The 24,456-nt window shown below is 36.5% G+C and overlaps 1 protein-coding gene across 2 annotated transcripts; it reads right to left on the bottom strand.

The window, feature by feature from the left end:
• Positions 1-163: 163 nt before the first annotated feature.
• PYROXD1 (pyridine nucleotide-disulphide oxidoreductase domain 1) lies at positions 164-24,227 on the bottom strand (the record flags this gene model as incomplete). Of its 2 annotated transcripts, XM_079714358.1 has the most annotated exons (13): positions 164-1,039; positions 1,983-2,120; positions 3,868-3,990; positions 4,631-4,743; positions 5,642-5,777; positions 6,773-6,873; positions 7,644-7,804; positions 10,818-10,891; positions 13,111-13,239; positions 15,789-15,908; positions 20,248-20,325; positions 21,166-21,246; positions 24,144-24,227. In XM_079714358.1, 13 exons carry the CDS (start codon positions 24,225-24,227, stop codon positions 791-793), a joined length of 1,587 nt encoding a protein of 528 aa, XP_079570484.1. In that variant the 3' UTR covers positions 164-790. The 2 variants fall into 2 exon arrangements, with proteins under 2 accessions (XP_079570484.1, XP_079570485.1); XM_079714359.1 differs by lacking the exon at positions 20,248-20,325.
• Between the last annotated feature and the right edge of the window lie 229 nt (positions 24,228-24,456).

Here is a 24,456-nt window from a genome sequence, read left to right on the forward strand (position 1 = left end):
TGTAGTTAAGCAAAAGTTTAATTTTAAGACAATTTCATTAATATTTTATTCATATGGAGCTATATTTTCAGAATTTATTTCTTAAGTATTGAAGACTTGAGAATTTGAGACCTTTTGAAATTTTGAGATCATGAATTGTATAAATTTACAGTATGAAACAAGGGAAAAATAAATCATTTTAATGTAAAACCCTTTAAATGTAAAATACTTAAGAGAATAAGTTCATATAACTATCTTAAGCTCCTTATGCCTTGCCATAACTAGTTGTATTTTTTCTTTTGACACAACTGTCTTTTGATAACAATGTTATTATACTGAATATTTTACTAAATAAAAAAGGAATAAGGTATCCATACAAATAATATTAGCAAGTATGCTACACCTCTATTTAAGTAAAATAAAACTGTAAGCTTCTTGAAACCACAGCCCTACTTTGACATTTCACAGAGAATGGCTCTGGTATATTAACCAGACCACACTGTTGACTAAGTAGATAACAACATAGTTAAATTTGCTCCAAATCTAAATCACAAATGAATGTGTCTAAGTTTAAAAACACAGAAATGAATACTTAAGACTTAAGTGGTCAGTTCTGTGTTAGGAAAAAAATATATCTATAAATAAATGATTTGAACTGATTTCATCTTTAGAATTTTATTTTTAAAATCTTCGTATTTCTGTATTTTTAACTTCAGATGGTCATCTTTAAATCAGTGCAGTCAATTTACTTTATTGGCATGTGACTTTTTTGTCTTATTTGGAACTCGATGTAGCCCTTGAAATGCCCTTTTTAGTCAAAATAATCTTCTATATCAATATTTGGATCTAGTAGATCTTCTCCATATGCTGAAAGATTCATCTGGTTTAAAATTAAGTTTTCAAATGTTTCTTCTAAATCAGTTTCACCGATCAAGACCGCTCCCATCATTCGCCCATTCTGCAGGACGGCTTTGATGTACTCTTGTCCTTTGGTACACCTCAGTATTAATTCATGATCTAAACCTAAGCCCTGTGCATTGTATTTTCCCAGCAATACAACCTATAGAGAGAAAGACAAAACAGTTATTTTAGTGAGTATGAAAAAGAAACATAATATGCAGTTATTTTGTGTTTGCCTAGAATGGCAAATCTAGTCACGAAAATTTACAGCTAAAAGTGCCATTCGGAGGAGCCCAAAGAAAACACTTGCATGGCATGCATTTACTCTACAGATGACACTACCATACAACCTGTATGAACATTAAAAATACCTAGCGAATACACAAATATGTAGGATGTAGACTACATTAGCCTTGAGTCACAATTTAAAGATTTAGTAAGAAGCTGAATTTGATCTTTCATGGGCACATTGTTTAGTCTCCCTGAACCGTATGTATATATTTGTATGTGTTTCTCCTTATCGGTAAATTAGGAGGAAAAATCCTGCCTCAGAGTGATGTAAAGAGGATTAAATAAGATAATATGTAGGGGAAAGTACCTGCTCACTCTTGAGTATGAACAGTTGTTAGTTCTCTTCACAAAGGAGATGTGAATTGCAACTAAAGCTCAGAAATGCACCAACAGGGAACAAATCTGGAAGAGATCCCTCCCCCAACCCCCCGAGAAGGTAGGTAATGATTATCAGATGATTAGTGATTAAGCCCAGCAATAATAACCAGGTATAGATTTGCAAGAAAGGAAATTTGTCATTTTTTGTAAAGTGATTAAAGCCATATAAGTTTATTCATGTGAGAAAATCAGATGACCATAATTAGTTATAAAACGAACAAGCAGGGGCTTCCCTGGTGGCACAGTGGTTGAGAGTCCACCTGCCAATGCAGGGGACACGGGTTCGTGCCCCGGTCCAGGAGGATCCCACATGCCGCGAAGCGGCTGGGCCCGTGAGCCATGGCCGCTGAGCCTGCGCGTCCGGAGCCTGTGCTCCGCAACGGGAGAGGCCACAACAGTGAGAGGGCCGCGTACCGCATGCTTATCTATCTTACCTTGTAGTTAAAAAATTTTGTTACATGAGCGAAAAGTTCAAAGCTGAAATCCATGTCAGTAGACTCGCCTACACTATCTGCAGCCATGCACTTTGCTGCATACCATCCCATCTGTCTAGCCTGGGTCCACAGCCTCATCTGAAATTAAAGAAATGGTTATGCAATTTAACTTTTTATTATCATTATTTGAAAAATGTTATCACCTTAACCTAGTAAAATTCCTTAAAGGGGTTCAGTGCTTGACAGTCCTTGACAACAGTCAGATCTAGCTAGTTAGGTAATTGATTGAATCATCTTTGCCAGAGAAGCAATCAGCAATCCACACTAACCAACTGATTCTGGTGTTTGATCATTCTTATACCTCATGTGTGGTAACTAATGTCTTTTTGTGTACAAAAGATAATAACCATAATCATGGATATGAGCTTTAAGCATTTCTGGTAGAAGTGATAGATTTTTAAAAAAAAAATTCAGTCTCCTCTCTAAACAAAGTAGGGTCTGATGAAGTAAGAGGCAGCCTACGGTAAGAGAGCAGAGTAAACTGAGCACGGTAACAACTAGAGAACGGCCGGCAGAAGTGGCCTGCGATATTACACTGCTGCACTGTTACCTAATGTATTCTAGCCTCCGAGTCCCTTTAGTTTGTGTCTCGGAGTATATAAAACAAATTAATTAGTGTACTTACTGCTTCTGCAAATTAAGAGATGATGTTTTATTAGATTCACTCAAAGTAAGAAACCCCTGTTTATTTTTGGACTTTCCTGTATCAGCGTATGAGGCACATGAAGGATCTAATAATATACATATTCCCTAGATTCAACCCTTAGAGGGCTGAGATGTTAAAAAAAAAAAAAAATCCCATGAACTCCAGTTCGGAATTGAGTTTGGGACAGATATGCCATAAAAACAACATTGGATGTCATTGTAAAGAAAACTAAAAAACAAGCTAGTTTGAAGCATTTTAGAATTATGGCTGAAGTCACTCTCTTATTGATGCTATCTCTGATGTATGTTAAAACATACTGAATAATAAAGCTGCTTCTTAGAATACATCTGGTTCTTCCACTACTTCACACTCCACAGTTAATCTGAATAAATATCCCTACCTATGGAGCTGGTCTTTCACCAAGATAAGCGTTGACTGGTTCTTTCATCTGTTAACATCTACCTCTGTCTCTACTCCTACTAAAACGACCCCACCTCTGGCCACTGAGTATCTTCCTCCAGTACTTCTGCTCCACCATTACAAGGCAGGCGACACTATCGGGGCAGGAGGAAGTCTAGATCCAGTTAGAAGGGGTTGTTAGGCTGAGGAATTCTGCTTACTATGGGAACATTCTTTCAGTAATAATTCCCACGGGAATAAGATCATGAGAAACAGAATGTATGGTTTATAATCTCAGTTTGCTACTTTTTAATCCAAAGCTGTGCTGTCCCGAATCATAGTCACTAGCCACATGACTATTTAATTAAAATTAAAATTCAGTTCCTCAGTCACATTAGCCACATTTCAAATGCTTAGTACACACATCGCTAGTGGCTACCTGACTGGACACTGCCGAAATAGAGAGCATTTCTGTCATCACAGAAAGTTCCACTGGACACCACTGATAAGCGTCTGAGCATGAAAAATAAAGTAACAATCATAATTCTTTTTAAATTAAAAGACATCCCAGTCTATTCCATCACTATATAATAACTTACCAAAAGGGAAAAATTCTAGTGTTCTTTTTGTTTGTTGTTTTTGTGACAAAAAAACTCTATGATAGCTTCCCACTTAAAGTAGAAAAGTTGGAAAACCAGAAGGCTGGATATGCTGGTAGCAGTTCCTTTATTTTCAGATGGAATCTCTGATAAAAACCTGTGACCACCTATGCCAGCTTACCTGCTGCCAGACTGGGCTGGGCTGCCAGGAGGCCGTGCAGATGTCACCTGCAGCATAGATGTCAGGAAGGGATGTGTGCATGTGATCATCCACCTTCAGGCCACCGTCTTCTCCTACATCAAACTAAACAATGTTCCTCATAAGCATATGGGGTAAGAAAAAGGAAATGTGACTTTTTCATTGTAAAGTAAAAGAACAAGTCAAATTCTACACGTTGATATGCTGATCTTTAATGAGAAAAGTTGGCTAAACTGCAAAGTTTAGACAACTAAGCTGAATTTCCAGGCACTCAAATTCCTACTAAGACGAACCCATAAAATTCTTAGAACTTCAAATTCTTAAAATTCTTAGAACATCAAAAATTGCCAATAACCATATGATGACCCCACCCATAGTTACAAAAATATTCCTTAGTTTTTGTAAACTTCAGATGCTAAAAAGCAAAAAATACAAGCTGGCTTCTCTAAAAGAATCACTTATAAGAATTCATAGGAGGTATCAGTTTCTTACCAACATTTAGATAAATTGTGCATTATGTCCCCTTAATAATGACACTTAGGCTGGGATGTTAACTGCTTAAGGACTTGAAGCAGTAAAAAAAATATTGCAAATCAAGACATGAATATAAACTAAACAGTTTTCAGTCATCTTAAATTACAGTTCTGTGCCAAAACAATGAATAATTATTCATGCTTGAGAATTAGAGATCCTCATAAATAATACTTTAAAAATGTTCACAGTGGGACAAAAATTTTCACCTTACATTGTTGCCACAGAGAAAAGGTTCTGTATTTGGTGTAACTCCTGTAGCACTGACAATGAAATCGCAGCCATATATCTTTTCATTGGTCAATTCCACATATACAGGCCATATCTCTTAAAACAAACAAAAAAAATTATTCTCAAGTGTAATCACCACCGTCTATAACATTATGTGAATACAATGACTAGAAGAAAGAAAGAAAGAAAAAGGCAGGAGATGACTTTAAAAAAACACCTCTTAATATTTATAGGTACATCTGCTAAAACAATTTTTAATGTCATCAGTGCCATCTTCTTATTTTGGGTATAATTGCAAAACCATGGCAGGTATTCTAAACATTTTTCCTTCAAATTTAGACATAGAAATTCTAACAAAGTAAATTTAAATTGATAATACTTTATAAATTATTTCTTTAAAAATCTTTATTAATAGATTATACTGCATTGAGAGTTTAGTCCAACTAGGTTACTCACTTTTCAATGTTTTCCCTTATTATTCACATTCAAACTCTAACACTCTCTTTTCCTATGAAAAAATTCAAAGAATTCAGAGCAGTGGGATATCCCATACAGTAGGTTTGGGTGAGTGTATTTCTGAGTAGTTCTCACGGGAGTGTAGAATAGGAATTTTAAGAGATCTGTGCCTTAGTTTCACATTTATAGATTTCATTCTGTTTGATTTTGAGGATGTCACTTCACCTTTGCGAGTATCAGATTTTTTTTAGTTTTTATGTTTTGTCTTGATTCACAAGATATTCTGATTAACTCACCGCGTTATGATGGTCAAAACATAATGAGCCCTACGTAAGATGTTACGCTTTCTACAATTTAATTTATTAGAAAATGTAAAGAGTAGGTAGTGAAAACAAAATGATTTATGTTATTAAATTATGGTTTTACTTTTACTTTTCACATTTAAGTTTGATATGGAAATATGAAGCTGTTTTCTAAATATAATAATAAAGCAAGATTAAGTTAAAAGTGTTTATTTTTTTCTTATTTCATCACTTACCTTTGTCAGCTATAACTAACTGATTATGATGGTCTCTTGGAAAAGTCAAGGACTTTTTCTTAGAAATTCTAAATTCTTCCTGAAGATAGATTCTCTTTACTTCACACATAGTTTCAATGTGAATTTTATGAGAAAACTAAAATAAAAGAAGCACTGGTCACTATAATACTTCTAGAAAGAATGATCTGGGTTACTGATGATGAAGAAAAAATGTATAATACACTTATAAAAACATATAGAAAAAATAATTCTTATAGTATAAAAGAAAACACACTGAATGCCCACAAGCATGCCTCTCAATTTCTGTTGGAAAGAAATAAGCAGAAACTCAGTCAGTACTTAAAGAGATCTAGTAGTTGAATTGGCAGGTAGCACCAAGGGCATACTTTTTACTATGAGCCTCCCTGATAATTACACGTATATTTCTTTTAAATTACAACTGTTACAGACTAAAAAAAAAAGTTGATATATCCCAGATTGCTATATTCCAGAATCTTAGTAAAATGCCAGTTAGGTAGGAGATACTCAATAAATGTTCACTGAACTAAACTGAAGTTCCCAAGTTAAGAATACCATTAATCTTAGGACCTGAATGTGCAGGAATAAATTACTTTGTGTAATTTCCATCACAAAAATTAGATACACAATGAAGCCAGCCCCCTTCCAACCTACTGAAGGCTGAAAAGGTATCATACACAGTAATAAGGACTGCATGTTTCTTGCAATATTTAAATATCATAGCCTTTTAACAACTATTAAAAAACTAAAATATCTAGTAAATAAAATGAGTAAAAGCAAGTCATCTGCTTATGCAATTAGGATATTAAATGTGTATTTTATTTAGAATCTATCTAATAACCTTTAAAATATTATACTACATCTAAAGTGACCTTTGAGAAAAGATTAATTTAAAATAGGACAGGTGTATTCACTAAAGTGTCTGTATGGAGATCTCTGTCTCTGGAGAGTTCAATGGGGCCAAGTGGCACTGAAGCCCTTTCCTAGAACCGTGGATTTTAAGGAAAGTGACCTAGCAATTCTTTGACTATATGCTTATAACCAGTCTTTAACAAACAGTTCAAGAATTTAAAATCGCATTTAGATGCGTTTAAACAGTATATGAAAACATACCTCTTTTGTTCCTTTAAGATCCAACCCTTCATGCCAATCAGGTCCCAAGGCACTGCCTGTATTACCAGCATTGGCTTTGGTTTGTGCTTCCTTTTGCCTTCCTGAAGGGATAAACTCAATTCAAAATCCAAATGATATAAAAAGTGCCAGGCAGAGAATTACATTTGTGTTCAGAAGTTTTTAGGCAATGTAATAATTTTCACACATACATTCATACAGCAGGACTAAACTTATCTATATTAATCATTTTCATCATAATTTTAATATTTTGTGATGTAGAGCTATAAAATGGGTAATCTTTCAATCGAGTGTTGTGTATAAACACTCAAAAGTGTTTTATGGATGTTATATACACCGGTTAATATGAAAGCTAAGAAAATTAGACATCAAATTTTGAAAATTTTGTCAATTTTTAGTACCCCCAAAACTTACAAAATTCTTGCTCAATTTTATAAGCCAAAAGTTTAAAAAAATAAAAAAGCTCTTTTAAACTAAAAAACTGTATTTGTTTTTAAACTCACTGCATTTTTAATAAAATTACCTTAGGTATTGTCCAACTGGAGCATCTGTCCGCAAAGATGCAGATGGGCTGGTTTATTTAATTTACTTTAAATTGCCAGTTTTAGTTATACATATTTTTCATATAAAATACATCATACACATATATACACATATAACTATATTTATCTTATAAATATTTTATACATACATATAAATAAAATCTTAAACATCACATAAGGAAATAGAAATAAATATCTATATTCCTATCCCCAAATAAAATATTTTTGCTAAATTTTCTTATAGCCTTTTTCTATATGGTTAAAAAAATAAAGTTTCATCCATGAATGAATGAGCTAGATGCTATATTTACCTTCAGTTGTATATCTGGTTCTTTTTTGTGCAATTTTAGCCTCTGGTTTTTCAGCAATGAGCTTTGAAGTCAAGAATTCAGCTGCTCCTGCATCGAAGAAAGTATTCCCAATAGCTTTATCTTTAATGGCCCAAATTACTTCACAGCCTTCAATTTCATACCTAAAGGAATATGAAAGTTAGTTGGAAGAAAAAATCTTTGTATCTACAAATAACAGTTGTCTCTTAAGGCAAATGTAAAGAAAATATTTTAAGGCAAACTGAGAAAGAATGATTAGAAAGAGGAATGTAACACTTTTTCAGGATAATACGTGCTAAGTAGAATAAATAATACAAGAAATTTAACCAGTTTACTGAAAAAACATATGTGACAAATATATGTACTGAATATCAGGTAAAATTTCATTACAGTGAATATCACTTCAAAGTGTTCAATTTCTACAAGATAGCTATATGAATGTCCGCCAGGGTTCCCAGGAGTGAGCAGTGCCTTTCTTATTACCTAGTTATAGAGTAATCAGTAATGAATGGATAGATGTTATAGATGTTATATAGCTACAATATTGAGAACAGATGACTTCTTTGCTAACAAATATCTTATGTATTCAAAGCACATTATGGAAGGACACAGAAAAAGGAGCAAATGAGAGATAGAAGCTAAAATCTTAACTTTGTTATAACAGAATAATTACCCTGCAGTGAATTCCCTTCACCTCAGAAATTTCCAAGCCATCTAGCCAAAGAAAGATCCAGTTCACAGAAAAATGAAGGATCTTAGAGGAAGAAAGGAGTGGCCAAGGAAGCCACCTTCCATTACCGTTCAGGAGGTAGCCAGAGCTCCTGAGCACCTGCAGTTTTATCTCTAGGTTTGGACACTGAGAATGTAATTTTCTTAATATTCGTTCCACAAAGGCCCTGAAATTCATTATAATTTATCTGCTATTACTACTTGTTTTCGTACAAATGAATTGGGACAATCCTGGACACACAGTATATATGCTCATCCTAACTACACTAGGATTTCATTTGAAATTACAATGGTAATAAGAGTGTATTAATGTTATTAATTTTTAACATTTATTTATGGTAAAAAGTACTGCCATCTTTATATCTCAGACTGATACAAGTTAGGTTATATGACTTTTTGAGGCTGATCAATAAGCAGGTGATAAAAGAAAGAAGGTTTAGTACATCTGACTTCAGATCACCTGATGTTCATGTTTTCTGGCATATGGTAAAGGAGTCCCTTGCTTTCTCCAAAGGGCCTTTATTTTTCCTCCTCTCCTATGCCAGCAAAGAGTATTTATAGTTACTAAATGTCAGATTATCTGGAGAACATCTTATCTTAACACTGCTCAGGTCATACAGCATTGCTGATGAGCAGAAAGCAGAATACACACACATTTGGTGATAAATTTTATATGTCAATTTACATATAGGCACACAGTTACCATGAAATGATTTCCTTAATTTTTATAAACTAGAAATTTCCGTAATTACCATTTTTTTTTTGTATTTTAAAGTAGTACAGCAACTAACACATAATCAGAATAGCTTAAAATACTGATGCTAGACCAGCGAGCCGTATTTACAGTAAGTAGTCACCACAAGTGACTCCTGGGTGTGCCGTACCTCACAAGACACCCTCTAATCCTCTTACCCTATGAACTGGTCCTCAGAAAGATGCATAAGCATGAAGGTATCATCACCCATAGGGGAAATACTGCTTTCATTTTTAAAACCACTCTTAAAAAACAAGTATTAAATTTTGTGAAATTATGAAAAACTATGTCTGTTTGAAAAAGAAAGGATTAACCTACATTTGGAAAGAAGAAAAGAGATAACTGAAGAAAATCAACATTAGCCTCAGTGGGACACGGGGGCTATTAAAAAGCAGAAAGAGTTTGGATATGTCATTTTTCATCAAGAGAAGACAAAGGCCTAATCATTGAGTAAGCCTAAACCGAGAGAACAGCACTATATGGGAGCTTTCTTAAACTACCAGAGTTTACTGAATATAAAATTATGTGTTTTATATCCAAGTATGTGGTCTTTAATCTCCGACCTAAAGAAAGTGAGGAATAGGATTAAATGTTGTGAGACTGTGAACATTTTTGAATGAGAAAGCTTTTCAATGTAAATAATAGTAATAATAATAATAGTATTAAGTTATACTTTTGGTGATAACTGATGGAGAAAATCTGTCATGTGTACATAAAGACTTGAAGCCCCTCTTACAATAAATCTATGCCTCCCTCCTCTTGGCCCAGTTTGGTCTTGACTCCCTAGTTTTTTCTCTGCATTTTTCCATACAATGCCGCAAACTTCATAATTAAAATAATGACTGCCACACCTAGTACTCAGGCAATCCAACAACTCTTACAGGTTTCCACTGGGATTCACCATCCTCTAAAAAGGAGGGGCAAAAACCTAGTCTCAGAGTTGGAATGAATGAAAGTGAGAAAAGACAGGGCTTTGGCAGATTCCTTATTTTGATATAAATTTGTCCTCTTTGTAGTCAGACCCAACTTTCTGGCCTGAAAAATATCTAGACTATTCCATGTCAGCCATCTGCTGAAAGATAAAATCACAAAGAAAGTGCATCAATGCTCTGTAGACCACAGCAGGTTCTCAATGTTTTCCAAACTTGAAATATCATCTTAAGATGACAGTATTTCACATTAAGGTGTTCACAATCCCCAACTTCCAAAAACCAAGAGCTAGGAGTACCACATACCCTGAAATAGAACTCACAAACACTTTGCGTTTCATCGGCCAGACAGGTACCATACATGAGTGAAGCAGGATGGGTATAAGCAATAAAAAGTAGCGGGGACTATCACCAGAAACCTCTAAAGGTGTACACATTTTAAATTGTTTTTCAGTATAGTACATGCTTATAAGAACACATGTATGGGTCAAATCTACACAGTCATCAGTGTCAGACCCTTTGAGACCTAAAGCATTCCCAAAATTCCTATGTTTTATAAGGTCAATTTTGCAACTATGAATTCCATGAAAGCTAAAAAAATAAAGTGGATTTTTCCCCTTGAAAATGTATGAAAAACAATTATATTTATCTTTGATTTTAGGATAACAAGATGTCTTCTAGTCCGTCAATAATCACATGAATCACAGAGCAATTCTTACATAATGTTCAAATATAGGTACTTACACTAATTCAAGTGCAATCCCACCATTCCCTATGATCATTATCCTCTTAGCTTTTGTAAGCTGTTTCTGAAATTCCTGTATCAAAAAGAAAATGAAAAGAGTGTTTTGTAATAGTGGGCAATGCCTGAAGCAACAGGCTTCACTGATAATAAACCTCACTTTCCCACTCTGCCAGGACACACCATCCCAATTAATAAATGCTCCCTCCATGTTTCACCCCAAACTGCCTCTATAGCAAGGCCTCTTCCTGACTTTCCTTGCCTTTTATGTCACTACATTCAGAACTGCAGCAAGAGCCTCTGTCTTTAGTTTACCACATTCCCAACTATCTGACCAAATCAATTACCAACATGACATTGATCTAGACCCTGGAAACAGGATTCTTCCTTTCCTTCTAGTCCCTCAATTGACACTTTCCTTGCAGTTACTCAGCACTTGGAACTTGCAGGAACGAGCAGCACAGCAGCACAGTGGTTAAGAGTGCAGATCTAGAGTCCCTGGCTCTAGCATTTACTAGCCAGGTGACCTTGGGCAAACTGCTTAACCTCTCTGCACCTCAGGTTCCCCAATTATAAATGGAAATAAGAGGTGAGTATATCTCAAGGTCTCTGTGAGTATTAAGATGATAGAGATAAAGCTGTTGGGAGTAGGAAGCACATAATGTCTAATATTTATTTTAAAATGTTATTACGTTATAAGACAGCAAATTGATGCCTCCACCTCCCATCCCTCCCTCCCTCCCCCCTCCCCCCAAAAAAGATCACAATGAACTTGGAGAGAAAAAAAAATACCAGGAGTCATTCTTATGGTACTTTCTAAGGTAGAGAATAGTCCCACTGCTTCAAGATGACATTTGAGTAGCTGAATTCCACCTCCTACTATGTCAGGTCACCACTTCTATTAATGGACCCCCAAACTTATTGTAATGTACAATACATAACCACTGAATTGACTTCTTTAAATTCTACAAGAAAAAACCTGAAGTTAATTCTACTTTGTCCTTCACTGAACACAGTAGGTAAGTAAAGACCTGTAAAGAGCAGTGGACAGGGAGATGAATGCCATGAGTTTAGATTATACTTCTGATAAACTTAATAACTACTTTAGTATAGCTAAATTTCTGAGTCTCTCCATCTCAGCTGCCTCTCTGTAGAGTGGGAGTAATGACTGTCACACAGGATTATCATGAGGATTCAGTGAGCTCACACGTGTAGAGGGCCTCGCTGTAAGTTCATGTGTAGAGGCCCTCGCTGTAACACAGCTATGAACTCAATCTTTGGTAATATGAACCTAAAATGTTTACAAGAACATAATCCAGTTCTTCTAGTATTGTCTAAATTCCTAATTATTTAAGAATAAACTTGGGCTTCCCTGGTGGCGCAGTGGTTGAGAGTCCGCTGCCGATGCAGGGGACACGGGTTCGTGCCCCGGTCCGGGAAGATCCCACATGCTGTGGAGCGGCTGGGCCCGAGAGCCATGGCCGCTGAGCCTGCGCGTCCGGAGCCTGCGCTCCGCAACGGGAGAGGCCACAACAGTGAGAGGCCCGCGTGCCACAAAGAAAAAAAAAAAAAAAAAAAAAAAGAATAAACTGAAGAAAAGACTATCAATTTTCAAGACTATAAAATCTTATCATGTAGATGTACGATTACCACTTCATGGGACAGAACAACAATGAGCCTGAGGTAAGACAACAGTATCGTGACTAGAAAACAAGAAGGTTTTTGGCAATAAGGGTCAATGAACCTGGAAATAAATTACCAAGAGAAGTTGTATAAGGTTCTGAAGATAGAATTTCACCTTATTGGGACAGTTTGTCACTGTTCTTGAGCAGAACAACAAACAAAGTGTCTTTTTCAGTTCTAGGATTCTGTCGTGATTCTGTATGACATCTTCTGAATACTAATTTCTTTGCTGAGAAGTAAATTTTGGACATGCTTTATCTTTTGAGAAAAAGATCATGACGTCATTTAGGATGCAAATCACATACTCCCGATCAGAGTAAAATAATGAATGTGTATGCAATGTAAGTTGTAACCTTCAGCATAGACATTATTTCTGGGATATCACATAATGGAAAGAACATGAATTAAAAAACAAGATAAATTATCCACTAAAACTAAACTCAAACTGGCAGTAATAAAACATTATAACTACTTTCTGGTTTATGAGTCATGAAACCTTCTGCTGCTACAGTTTAGGAATGGACATTATAAGTGGAACACTTTGATTCAAATGTAGAAAAAGTCTAAGAAATCTTCATGTTTCTTTCCCATGACCCAATGTCAAAATGTTACCTGAGCACTGTCTGTATCACGGATTCCTAACACATAAGGATTTCCTTCACATATCAACTTTGGTTTAGCTCCAGCACACAAACAGAGCTTCTTATAAATATGCTGATTGCCGTCTTCAGTTAAAATGCACTGTAAAACCATAGAGCAATGAAGAGGAGAGGGGAAACATTTATACATTAGGTACAACTGCACTTTAAACATTCAATAAGACAAAAGCAAAAAAATATATTAAGGTTGCCTCTTGGTGGCACTCAATACTTTGTTACAGCAGTGACAAAGCTCACTAAGCGTGAGAATGCATTCTCTAATCCAGTGATTCCTAATCAGTTTAGAACCATAAACCATTTAAAAAATCTGATGAAAATTAGTCCTTCTCCCGTGGAAAAAAAAGGTGCATTCCCACAAAATTTTGGATAAAACCAAGGGAATCTCATGTTTGGAAAGGTATGTTGGCCTTAGATTAGAAAGGAAACATTTAGAAAATTTCAAATTGAGCATTCTGATGAACATTTCCTTGATGAACATTCTGATCTCAATGAGAAGATACTGTAAGAAGATCTAGTGATTCTAATCGTATCAGACCTTAATGTCTATTATGGGTACAGGGGAGTAGTGAATGGTAGAAGAGGTCACAATACATCTTCTTAATCTGAAAAATCAGAAGTGCTAAAAAACAGTATTTATATTCTTAAGTACAAATAACAATCACTTTACCAGCAAACTTCATGCTGTTTGGGGATTATATTTTCATATAAGTGAAAAACATGTTAACCTTAAATCCTAGCATGTACTGGATTTAAAGTTAATTTATATTAATTTTGAATTAATGAATTTAGATGAATCTAAAAATACATATCACAAATCCATTGTTTTTGTTCCTTAATATTGAATGAATATCTACACAAAAGTAGAAGCATTTAGAAAGCAGGTATACATAAGCATGTGCTACTATAAGAGATGTCAGACTTTGCTGGAATGGTTTCGGAGGTTAACCATTGTGCCATGTGTCTGATTTATAAAACTTGCCAAATAGCATTTACATACCCACTGAAATATTTGTTACCCATTTTAACTCTTCAGCTACATAACAAATACATAACAGCAATAAACCAACACAGTATAATCATACAGAAATGTTACACAAGTCTTCCTTTAGATAATCTGGTTAGAATTTTAACTAATAGAAGTTAGTTATAGGCACTGACCAAATTTAAAAAATTATTTGCATTTAGCTACTATAAAAGAAACACAAAAACTTTTCATTGGCTACTGTTAAATTTTTGGAAGTAGAGACGAAGGTAAAACACATCATTTCTAATTCACTAAAGAATACAAAGGATGGATGACAGAATGCAGACATGTATGTTATGTAGGACACTTTTCAAATGAAACGTGTGGCACTCTGATTCATTCAAATGCCCTAATATATAAATTCCCTCACAATTCATTAGTATACTTTTGAGCCTACCTCAATGAGCAGATTCACTGACACGGGTGTTTTATGGAACAACTACTACCATTACAAGTATTAGGAGCTAACTGCAGTGTTTGGATTCAGATTTGTAGTATTTTTCTCATAAAACTCAGTACTTTTTCTTACTTTTTTTTTTCCTGTCAAGTTATTTGTTTCAAATGTGACATGTATGCTTTCTCCCTAAGGGAGAACTCAAATGTGAGCTGCTTTAGAGAAAGAACTACAAACCCTACTTCCTATCTTGCCTAGAGCTCATCGGAAGGTACTGTTAATCATGTGACACTGAGACTTCCTGACATCTGAGACTGAGGCACTGCCTTTCCTGAGACTGTCGACTGTCTTAGTCTGGGCCTTATATCATTTTGGACTATTACAACCACCTTCTAATTTGGTTGTTGGCTACTGGCCACTTGCTCTATCCCAGTTCATCCTTGACACTGCTGTCAGATACATCTTCCTAAAAGAGTATTTTAGCATCCCTGGCTCCACTTAGAATCTCTTTACTATTTTTTCCACTGATTATAAAATAAACTCAATGTATTAGCCTGACGTAAAAAGCTCTTCACAATCTTTACTTACTTCTCTGGGCTAGTCGGCCAATCTCCTTTACTTATCCACACCCCAACCCCTTTGACAGTCTCACTCTTCCACATGCCCCTTTCCTTTCTCTGGGTCTCTGAACCCATAACGTAATCTCTTCTTCCTGGAATGTCCTTTTCTACCTGGAGAACTCAATTCACCCATCTTTAAAACATAGCTCAAATATTACTCAATCTGGGAGGTCTTCCTGAATACCTACCATCAGAGCTTTGATATTTCAACGACTGTTTTCTTCTATGGGCACACATTAAACGTACGCGTGGCTGTACTGCCTATGACACTGAGAGCTACGGGAGTAGGTTCCTGCTATCACTGCTACTGTATCCCGGTACTTAATGCAGTGCCCAGAACACAGTGAACACTATATAAATGTTAATGCTAATTTAAAATGTACAACCTAAAATGCCAGGCTGAGCTAATTATATGACCCCAATAAACTCACAAAAAGTGTAAGTTTTTCTAATACTAATGGAAATCAATGTCACTGAAATTTATATGCTAGAGACTTGGGCAGTGGTGGAACAGGTGGAGGTCAAAGGAAGGCAGGCAAAACCTCACCAAGATTTAACAATGGCAAATGTCATTAAGAAAAAAACCCTCTTACATGTTCTTTGCTGTTCAGTTGCTTTACTCCAGATTCTATAACCTTAATGTTGGGAAAGCGATTTTCTAACATGGTACTTGGTTGTTCTTCAACATCAAATTCTTCCAACACTTTAGAAACCTGTATTAGATAAAAGAAATAAAAATGTATACTTAAAAATTTTTTTAGTTTCAAGAATTAAAAAAACCTTTCATTTCTTTTTATACACTATTTCATATTCATAAAACAAGAAAGTCTGCCAACTGCACTGTATACAGTGAAAAGAGGGCCAGACTCCACATTTTAAGACCTAAATTCAAATACTAGTCCTACCACTCTTGGGCAACTCAGAAAGTCACTGAGCCTCAGTTTCCTGGCCTGGAAAATTAGGGCTTGGAAAATGAGGGCTAACACTACTTACTTCTGTATAGTGTAATCAAACAGCTTATCTATTTCTTTATCCTTGTAGCTCTCTCTTTCCATTTACTAGCTAACCTTATTGTGATCTAGTCTTTGGACTCTTCTTTTCTCTTCTCCAAAATCATCAGCATCCTCTTGGACTCACTTTCCATCCTATCCCACTAAGACTCCATTGTGGATCATTTATTTCAAATGATGTGCCATGGATTTGGGGAAGGATTTTCCCCAAATCCTTCCTTGCTCTCTTATCCTTAACCATTAATTACCCTGAAAACGCCCAAGCACAGACCAAATTACTTGCTTTCTCCAGTCCTATACCCAGTCTGCTATAGAAGTACCACACACCTTTCAGACTGGTATTTGGCCTTAAACACTGAATGAAAATGCTACTGCAGGCTATAGCAGTTCTCAAACCTTTTAGTCTCAAGACCCCTTCACACCCTTACCAATGATTGAAGACCCCGATGAGTTTTGTTTTTTTGAGTTACACCTAGCAATATTTGCTGCATTAGGAATTAAAACTGAGAAAAATTTTTAAGTATTTCTTAATTCACTTAAAAGTAACAACAATAAAAACATGTTACACTAATATAACATACCTTTAAAGAAAAATATTTTTTTTCTAAAACAAAACAAATTAAGTGAGAAGAACAGCCCTGTTTTACATTTTTGCAAATTTCTTTAATATCTGGCTTAATGGAAGATAGCTGCATATCTGCTTCTGCATTCAAACTGCTTCTACTACCTTTAAACCACTGCAACGTTGTTTTGGCTGAAGTATCGATACATGAAGAGAGTTCAGTCTCACACAGTTATGCAGCCCTTTCAGATAATTGTACATTCTTCTTGATGCCACACTAAAACTCAACAAGTGATGGTTTCTTAAAGGTAGATGAAATGTAGAATTTGAAACCATATCAAGAACTTTTCATACTGTGACTGTGAAATCCATTAATTTATCCTGCACTTTGAGTGGATCTTGGAACATCACACATCAGTCGTTTGGACAATACTGGTTCATTAAGTTAACAGACATCTTCCAAATACTGACACATTTCATATCAATAAATATAAAAAAACACATTCATTATTATCAACAATTTCAGAGAAAAGTCTAAGTACTATAAGGCTCACAGTGAAGAATGAGTTTTCCAAAAATCTAATTTTTGCTTGAAAGCTCTAATTTTGTCATACTGGCAACAAGTACCATCAGTTGTTTTCTTAAAGTGACAGGCTCACTTCATTCATTTTCCAAACATGAATAGCCAGTCTGTCAGCTGTTCTTTCAAGTAAGATTGATGTTCCATGAAAACAGTAGCTAGTTCATCTTCAACTCAGCAACTGCACAACTGGTTTTTCTTGAGACAACATTGTACTCATTGTATGCAGAAGAGCTTTATGCATACATCGCATTGCATCATATAGAATATTAAAAAGATGTGTACTCAGGAGTCAAGATTTAATAAAAACTTACATTTTTTTACTGGCTTTTATTTTTTTCACTAACTGTGTGGCAGTGAAGAACAAAATGGCTACCAATGTAAGTAGCCACCACTGCTTTTATACCATCAGTGCAAATGTCAATATAGTGAGAAGAGCAATAACATCTTAGTAACATATTCCATTCCGTCAGTGACTTTTTCAAATTTTCACCATTCTAATATTCCCTGAACTTACTCTATCCTCTTTATTCTCAGTAAATCACCTTACTTCTAGGCACGAAGAGACCACTAAGAACTCTGACTACTTCTTTCCCACTATCTAGACGTTTCTTTGCTAGTGTTCACCTTCCCTGACCCATTCCCACTATTTCAGAGTCAATCCATTGTTCTGTGCTCCATATCCCATCGCCTCTCACCTCCTCAGCACGCCTTCCTTGTTATATATTCCTTGCTTTTTCCTTCATCTTCAGCCTTCCCCACTGGTTTCTTAATCTCAACAGGTGAACAGGCTCAAGTGTTTCCCACCGTAAAAGAATAAAACTCAACGTAACGCTAGACCTTATGTCCTCTTTTTGCTGCCACTCTTATCTTTTCTACCTTTGCAGCCAAATTTTTCAAGAGGGAAAAGTTTATGCTAACCGTCACTTTAGAATTTCCTCCCATTAATTTCTCAAAACAGTATAAACTGTCTCAAAGTCACCAATGATTTATACTAGAAATAGCTACTTTAGAGCCATCATCTTACCTGACCATTCCACAGGATCTGACACAACTGACCACTCCTCTTAGTTGAAACTTCTGCCTTCCTTGGCTTTAGGGTTACTGCTCTTTCACAGTTTTCCTCTTAGATCTAAGACTAAGAAGAAGGATGGCCATTTTTAAGTTCTCCTTTCTCTCTGACCTCCGCTTAGTGTTCCAAGGACACCACCACTGGGCCCATCTTCTTCTCCCGGCATGTGTCCTTCCTGGGAAAGTGCAAGCCAGGCCTGTAGCTTCAGCTGACACTAAGACAATGGTGAATACTAAATTACCGTCTCCAGCTCAGTCTTTTCACTTGCTCTAAATGCTCCAGCAGTTTGGCATATCTAAGTGTAGATAAAGTGCAATTTCACATCATGGCACACAAGCCCGTCACCATCTGGCCCCTGCCTACTGGTTCAGCCTCGCACTCCACACGCCAGCAGTGAACTGGTCCCTGTTGGGGCATGTTTCATAGCTATACATTTTCATGACCTTGGCACATGCCTACCTCCACTCGGTCTCTTACAAACACTGTAAAACCTTCTTCAAGTCTCAGTTTCAATGCAACTTCCAATGTAAAGCCTTCCTTGATTCGCAAAGGCAGGCTTTGGCCCTCCTTCACAATGTTTTCTATGTGTAAAAATAAATAATGCATGTATTGGAATATGACCTCAGTTTTTTTGCCTCTATCAGGATAATGATCATATTGTATGACAACTATTTCTTGCATATCTGTTGTCCCAATAGAAAGTAATCATTCTGAGAAATTGACCATGAGGGCCCTACAGCCAAAGTGCCTAGTTTCAAAACCTGAGTTTATGCACCTCAGAAATTTACCTAACCTCACTGTGACCCATTTACCTCACCTGTAACATGGGGATAATATAACGACCTACTTCACAGGGTTAAGAATTAAATACATTAATATATTTAAAACATCTAGAAGTATAGCATAATAACTACTCCATAAATGTGAATTATTATTATTAATCCTTTTTCTCCTTTAAAAATTACACAAGTCATGAATATGTGCTCTTTTTAACACTAAACAAATAAACAATACATAATAAAGATTAAATATTAAAATCCTTCTTTACCGCTCTTTAAATCTCACTTTCCCCTTACCCCAGGGATAACCACTAATGACTTTTTGATGTATGTTCTATACTTTTAATCTCTATAGCATGGGTGCCTAGCACACTGGTTGGTAAATAATCTAGATGCTCAATAAATGATAAAAAGAATGCAATTTCTGACTTCTAAACACTAAGAATAACTGACATTTGCAATATTTATTTTAATTCACTTTCACATAGATTAGTACATCTTAAGCTCACAACCTTGTTAAGTAAGCAAGGAAGATATTATCCTAATGATGCAACTCAGGTACAGAGATTTGCCAAGGTTACACTGCCAGTAAATAATAGTTAGGCCTAGAACCCAAGTTCTTTTCCTTCTATTCTACAACACTTAAAAAAAAAAGGTTGGCAAAAACTAAACTCAGGTCTTACAACTCTGGGATCATTACACCAAATTAAATCTTCTGTAAAGACATTAGAAGACTCAGCTATACATCTCTCTATTATGTATGTACTCTTAGCCGTAAGTGAATATATACTTTTTTCTTTTAGAAATTAAGAGCCATAATTTGTTCTCTGGTTCTCCCAATCCCATAGTTCTTTTGGCTGTACCAAAGGTTCTAAGATATCTTACATATCTCTAGGCAGGTTATAAAGAGCAACATATGGCACTAAATTACCCTTGGTCTTAGGGGCTTATGTAAATCTTAGGGGTTTATATATGAGAATGGGGTAGGTTAACTGTATATTGATCTCTTCCCTGAGAGACAATATATAAAGAACTTTTATAAAACATACTTCAAGATTGGAAAGGTGTGTTTGTGGGAGATGGGTAGGGAGAAGGTTGCTTTTCCTCTTTAACATCAAGTCTCTAACCTTTATATGAATAAATAATAAATCTTAGACAAAAGGCTGAAAGAAAAAAAAGATACAATCTATTATCAGAGTATTATAAGGGAGAACTTCTAATGAATCAAAGACTATGTTAATAGTCTTCATTGCAGTGTGGGAAGAAAAGATTTATGTTTTTCATCTTTTTATTCATTTATTTTTTGCATAGGCATTATAATATTCACAATTGTAGCACTGTAGTACATGTATATAATTTATAAATATAATATTAAAATATGAGCTCAAAAGTTTTTCACAGGTGAGGTACAGGATCAGAAATGTTTGGAGACCACTTTTTTTTGATACTATGACCCAAATGTTCTCAGACTCCTATTATAATGTTATAACGTGTGTAAAATAAACTCACGAACTACAAACTGTTCTGAGATGCTTATGACACATCTGAAACATTAATTATCTGCAGGTGTAAACTTGGCTCAAAAGCACTTTTCTTCTGACTCGTAAACACACAAACATATATATACACACACATTTATAATAAAGATACACATGTATATTTGCATAAAGATACACATGTATATGTGTGCAACATCTTTCCTCAAAAGATAAATTTTCTGAAAAGTAATTCTGAGTGGGGAAGAAAAGATGGGAGAGAAGAAGAGAAAACTAGAAATTCAGTACCATTCCAGGTGCTTTTGGTATTCAATCTGAACAATTTTAAACTTTGAGCTATGATTTTAAAATGAGTATCAAAAGAACATTTGTCATTTTAAACAATTAAAATACTACAATTACACTAACTGCTATTTGAGTGATTGTAGTTTTTAAAGAGTAATACTAAGAAAGTTATATAAAGGTTCTTACCTGCTTGAAATTTGTAACTGCTTTAATAACAGGAGAAGCTGTGATCAGGAGAATATCTTCTGATGGAAGGTGAATCGCCAACTTATTAAAAAAACAAGTAGGAAAAATATGATAAATAACTAAGCATTAGTACATATGGCATGGTGAGGTGAGACAGGGATAATGCAATTTTAATAATGTTATTAACTTAGGAAACTAAAAACTCACTGTTCTTCCTCTAAAGGTCTTGGTCGTATTTATGAGGTAGTGGTGAGTAATGTCCCACTCTCATATTGATTAAAATGAAAAATATTTACACTAAACTCAACAATTATCATGCAGAGGATGAGAGGAAACTATCTTCTTAATTAACAGTTAAACCAACTTCTATTTATTATAAAATAATAATTTCAATTGCCTTTAGTAGAATGAAATTAAGCAAAGCTTCAATAAAACACTTAAAAGCTTAGCACCTTTCCCAAGTACTTCTATAATATTTGACAATATTATCACTCTCTCCATCTTGCTTTCCTCTGTATATTCTGTAATTTATTTCCCCACTTTCTGTTTCCACTATTATGCTACTAAAATTACCTTGAAGTTAGCCTTCCAGTCTCATATTAACCAGCTTCCCCTGCTCCAAACACATTGTAACTAATCATCTTTCAAAATTTTTCATTTGATCATATTACTACACTGCTCAAAATCATTTGACTACTTATATAAGTCTTTGTTGAATTCTTAGCACGATTTACAAGATCCTTTATGATCAGGTCTCTACCAGCTTTCTGGCTGCATCTCTGGTCATCTTCCCCAAGCAGCAAAGCTTAAACCATATGCTTTAAGCTTTGCTGCTTCCAGATGGTGCCACGCTTTTCCACCTGAGATTACACTGTTGCTTCCCTTTGGAAAGTCTGTCTTTTCTTGTCTACTTGGTAAACTTTTTACTCATTCCTCTATATAGGCATAACTCAGAGGTACTGTGGGTTCGGTTCCAGACCACTGCAATAAAATGAATATCTCGATAAAGCGAGTTGCATGAAACTTTTGGTTTCCAAGTGCATATAAAAGTTATGTTTAGGGACTTCCCTGGTGGTGCAGTGGTTAAGAATCTGCCTGCCAACGCAGTGGACACGGGTTGGGGTTGGCCTGGTCCGGGAAGATCCCACATGCCACGGAGCAACTAAGCGCATGCAACAGAACTACTGAGTCTGCGCTCTAGAGCCTGTGAGCCACAGCTACTGAAGCCCGTGCGCCTAGAGTCCGTGCTCCGCAACAAAGACAAGCCACTGCAATGAGAAGCCCGTGCACTGCAACAAAGAGTAGCCCCCGCTTGCTGCAACTAGAGAATGTCCGCGCGCAGCAACGAAGACCCAACGCAGCCAAAAATAAATAAAGTTATGTTTACACTATAGTTGCCAATATTAAGTGTGCAAAAAAAAAAGTGTTCTTAAAAAATGTAATGCCAAGGAGCTTCCCTGGTGGCGCAGTAGTTGAGAGTCCGCCTGCCGATGCAGGGGACATGGGTTCGTGCCCCGGTCTGGGAAGATCCCACATGCCGTGGAGCAGCTGGGCCCGTGAGCCATGGCCGCTGGGCCTGCGCGTCCAGAGCCTGTGCTCCGCAACGGGAGAGGCCACAACAGTAAGAGGCCCGTGTACCGCAGAAAAAAAAAAAAAAAAAAAAAAAAAAATGTAACGCCTTAATTAAAAAATACTTTACTGCTAAAAAAATGCTAACCATCCTCTGAGCCTTCAGCGAGTGGTAATCTTTTTGCAATAGTAACATCAAAGATCATTGATCACAGATCACCATAACAAATAGAATAATAATTTAAAAGTTTGAAATATTGTGAGAATTATCAAAATAGGACACAGAGACCCGAAGTGAACAAATGCTGTTGGAAAAATGGTGCCAATAAGGCTTGCTAGAGAGGGTTGCCGCAAACCTTCAATTTGTAAACAATGCAATATAGTCAAAGTACAATAAATCGAAGGGCAATAAACTGAGGTATGCCTGTACTAAGACAAAAGGACACCTCCCTTAAGAAAGGATACTTCTTCCTTAATCCACTCCTTACCAACTCCACAGGTACCCCTAAGGTAGTGAACACATCGATGAAATGATTTATTTACTTACTTACTTTTACTTATTTATTTATTTACATGACTCACTAGGCTGTGAGTCTCTAAAAAGGAGGTACCATACTCTGTTTGTATTAGTCTGATCAGCCCTTAGTACAGTGCCTGGATTATAGGTGTTTACTCAGAGAATAAATGAAAACTACACACCCAAAGATTAAAAGTTAAGGGAAAAAAACCTCTTCAATTTCTTATGACATCAGTGATGTCATAAGAATATGACATCTGCTTACTGTTTACCAACAGAATAATCCAGTCCCTTTTGGAATGCATGTACGTGTATATACGTGGTCTGATTACTCACTATAAATCAGAAAAGCATACCCTCACTGCATTTAATCCCTTGCCGGTTGTTTTAAAAAACATTACTAGAGATGATATCTCTTCTATCTTGGGAGTCCAAAGTATAGGAAACTTACGTAAGGGTTTCTTTATCATTCAGTTATGATGCACTATGGACCTGGGCAGCCGTGCGGAAGCGGGATTCAATCAGCTAATTAAGAAAGGGGGCTGAATTTTCTGACCAAGAACTTACTAGTCGTAACCCCCCCTCTCCTCCCCATCGGCTTTGACATTACTAGGACCGGAGCCGGGTTCAGTCCGCTTTGCGTTTCCCCTAACAACTTGCTCGCCATCGCTCCTCCCTGTGCCGGAAGCGAAGCCTGCGAGGTACTAAGGACATCATCTGGGGCCACGACACAGTCTCTAATATCTGGGAGCAAGAAGGAGTGAGAGGGGAAAAAAGAAGCGGCTAAAGAGCGACCTGGAAAAAAACTAGGAAAGGCGGGCGGGGAAGAAGCCTCAAGCGCCACCGCCTCCGGGATGGAGGAGAGGCGGAGCCGCCTGCGCGCCCCCCTTACCTGCTCCGCACAGGTGACACCCGCGATGCCACCTCCGACCACCACGAACTTCCCCGCCGTCGGGGGCGAGCACGCCGCCTCCATTCTCTCGGACTTCCAGCGGTTTTAGGACTACAGTGCGGAAGCCGGAAAAGTTTACAAGCCGGGAGAGGGAGTGGCGCGGGGGAGCCTCTTTCGGCGCCTGCTCCTGAGAATCCGAGCTACGGGTGCCCGGGAACTCACACTTAGTCTCTTCGCGCTTCTCCGAGCTACGGGTACCCGGGAGCTCATACTTAGTCTCTTCGGGGCTGCGTTTCTTAAAGCGCAGAGGCGG

The sequence above is a fragment of the Hyperoodon ampullatus genome, assembly GCF_949752795.1.
Source record: "Hyperoodon ampullatus genome assembly, chromosome: 11".
NCBI lineage: Eukaryota > Metazoa > Chordata > Mammalia > Artiodactyla > Ziphiidae > Hyperoodon > Hyperoodon ampullatus.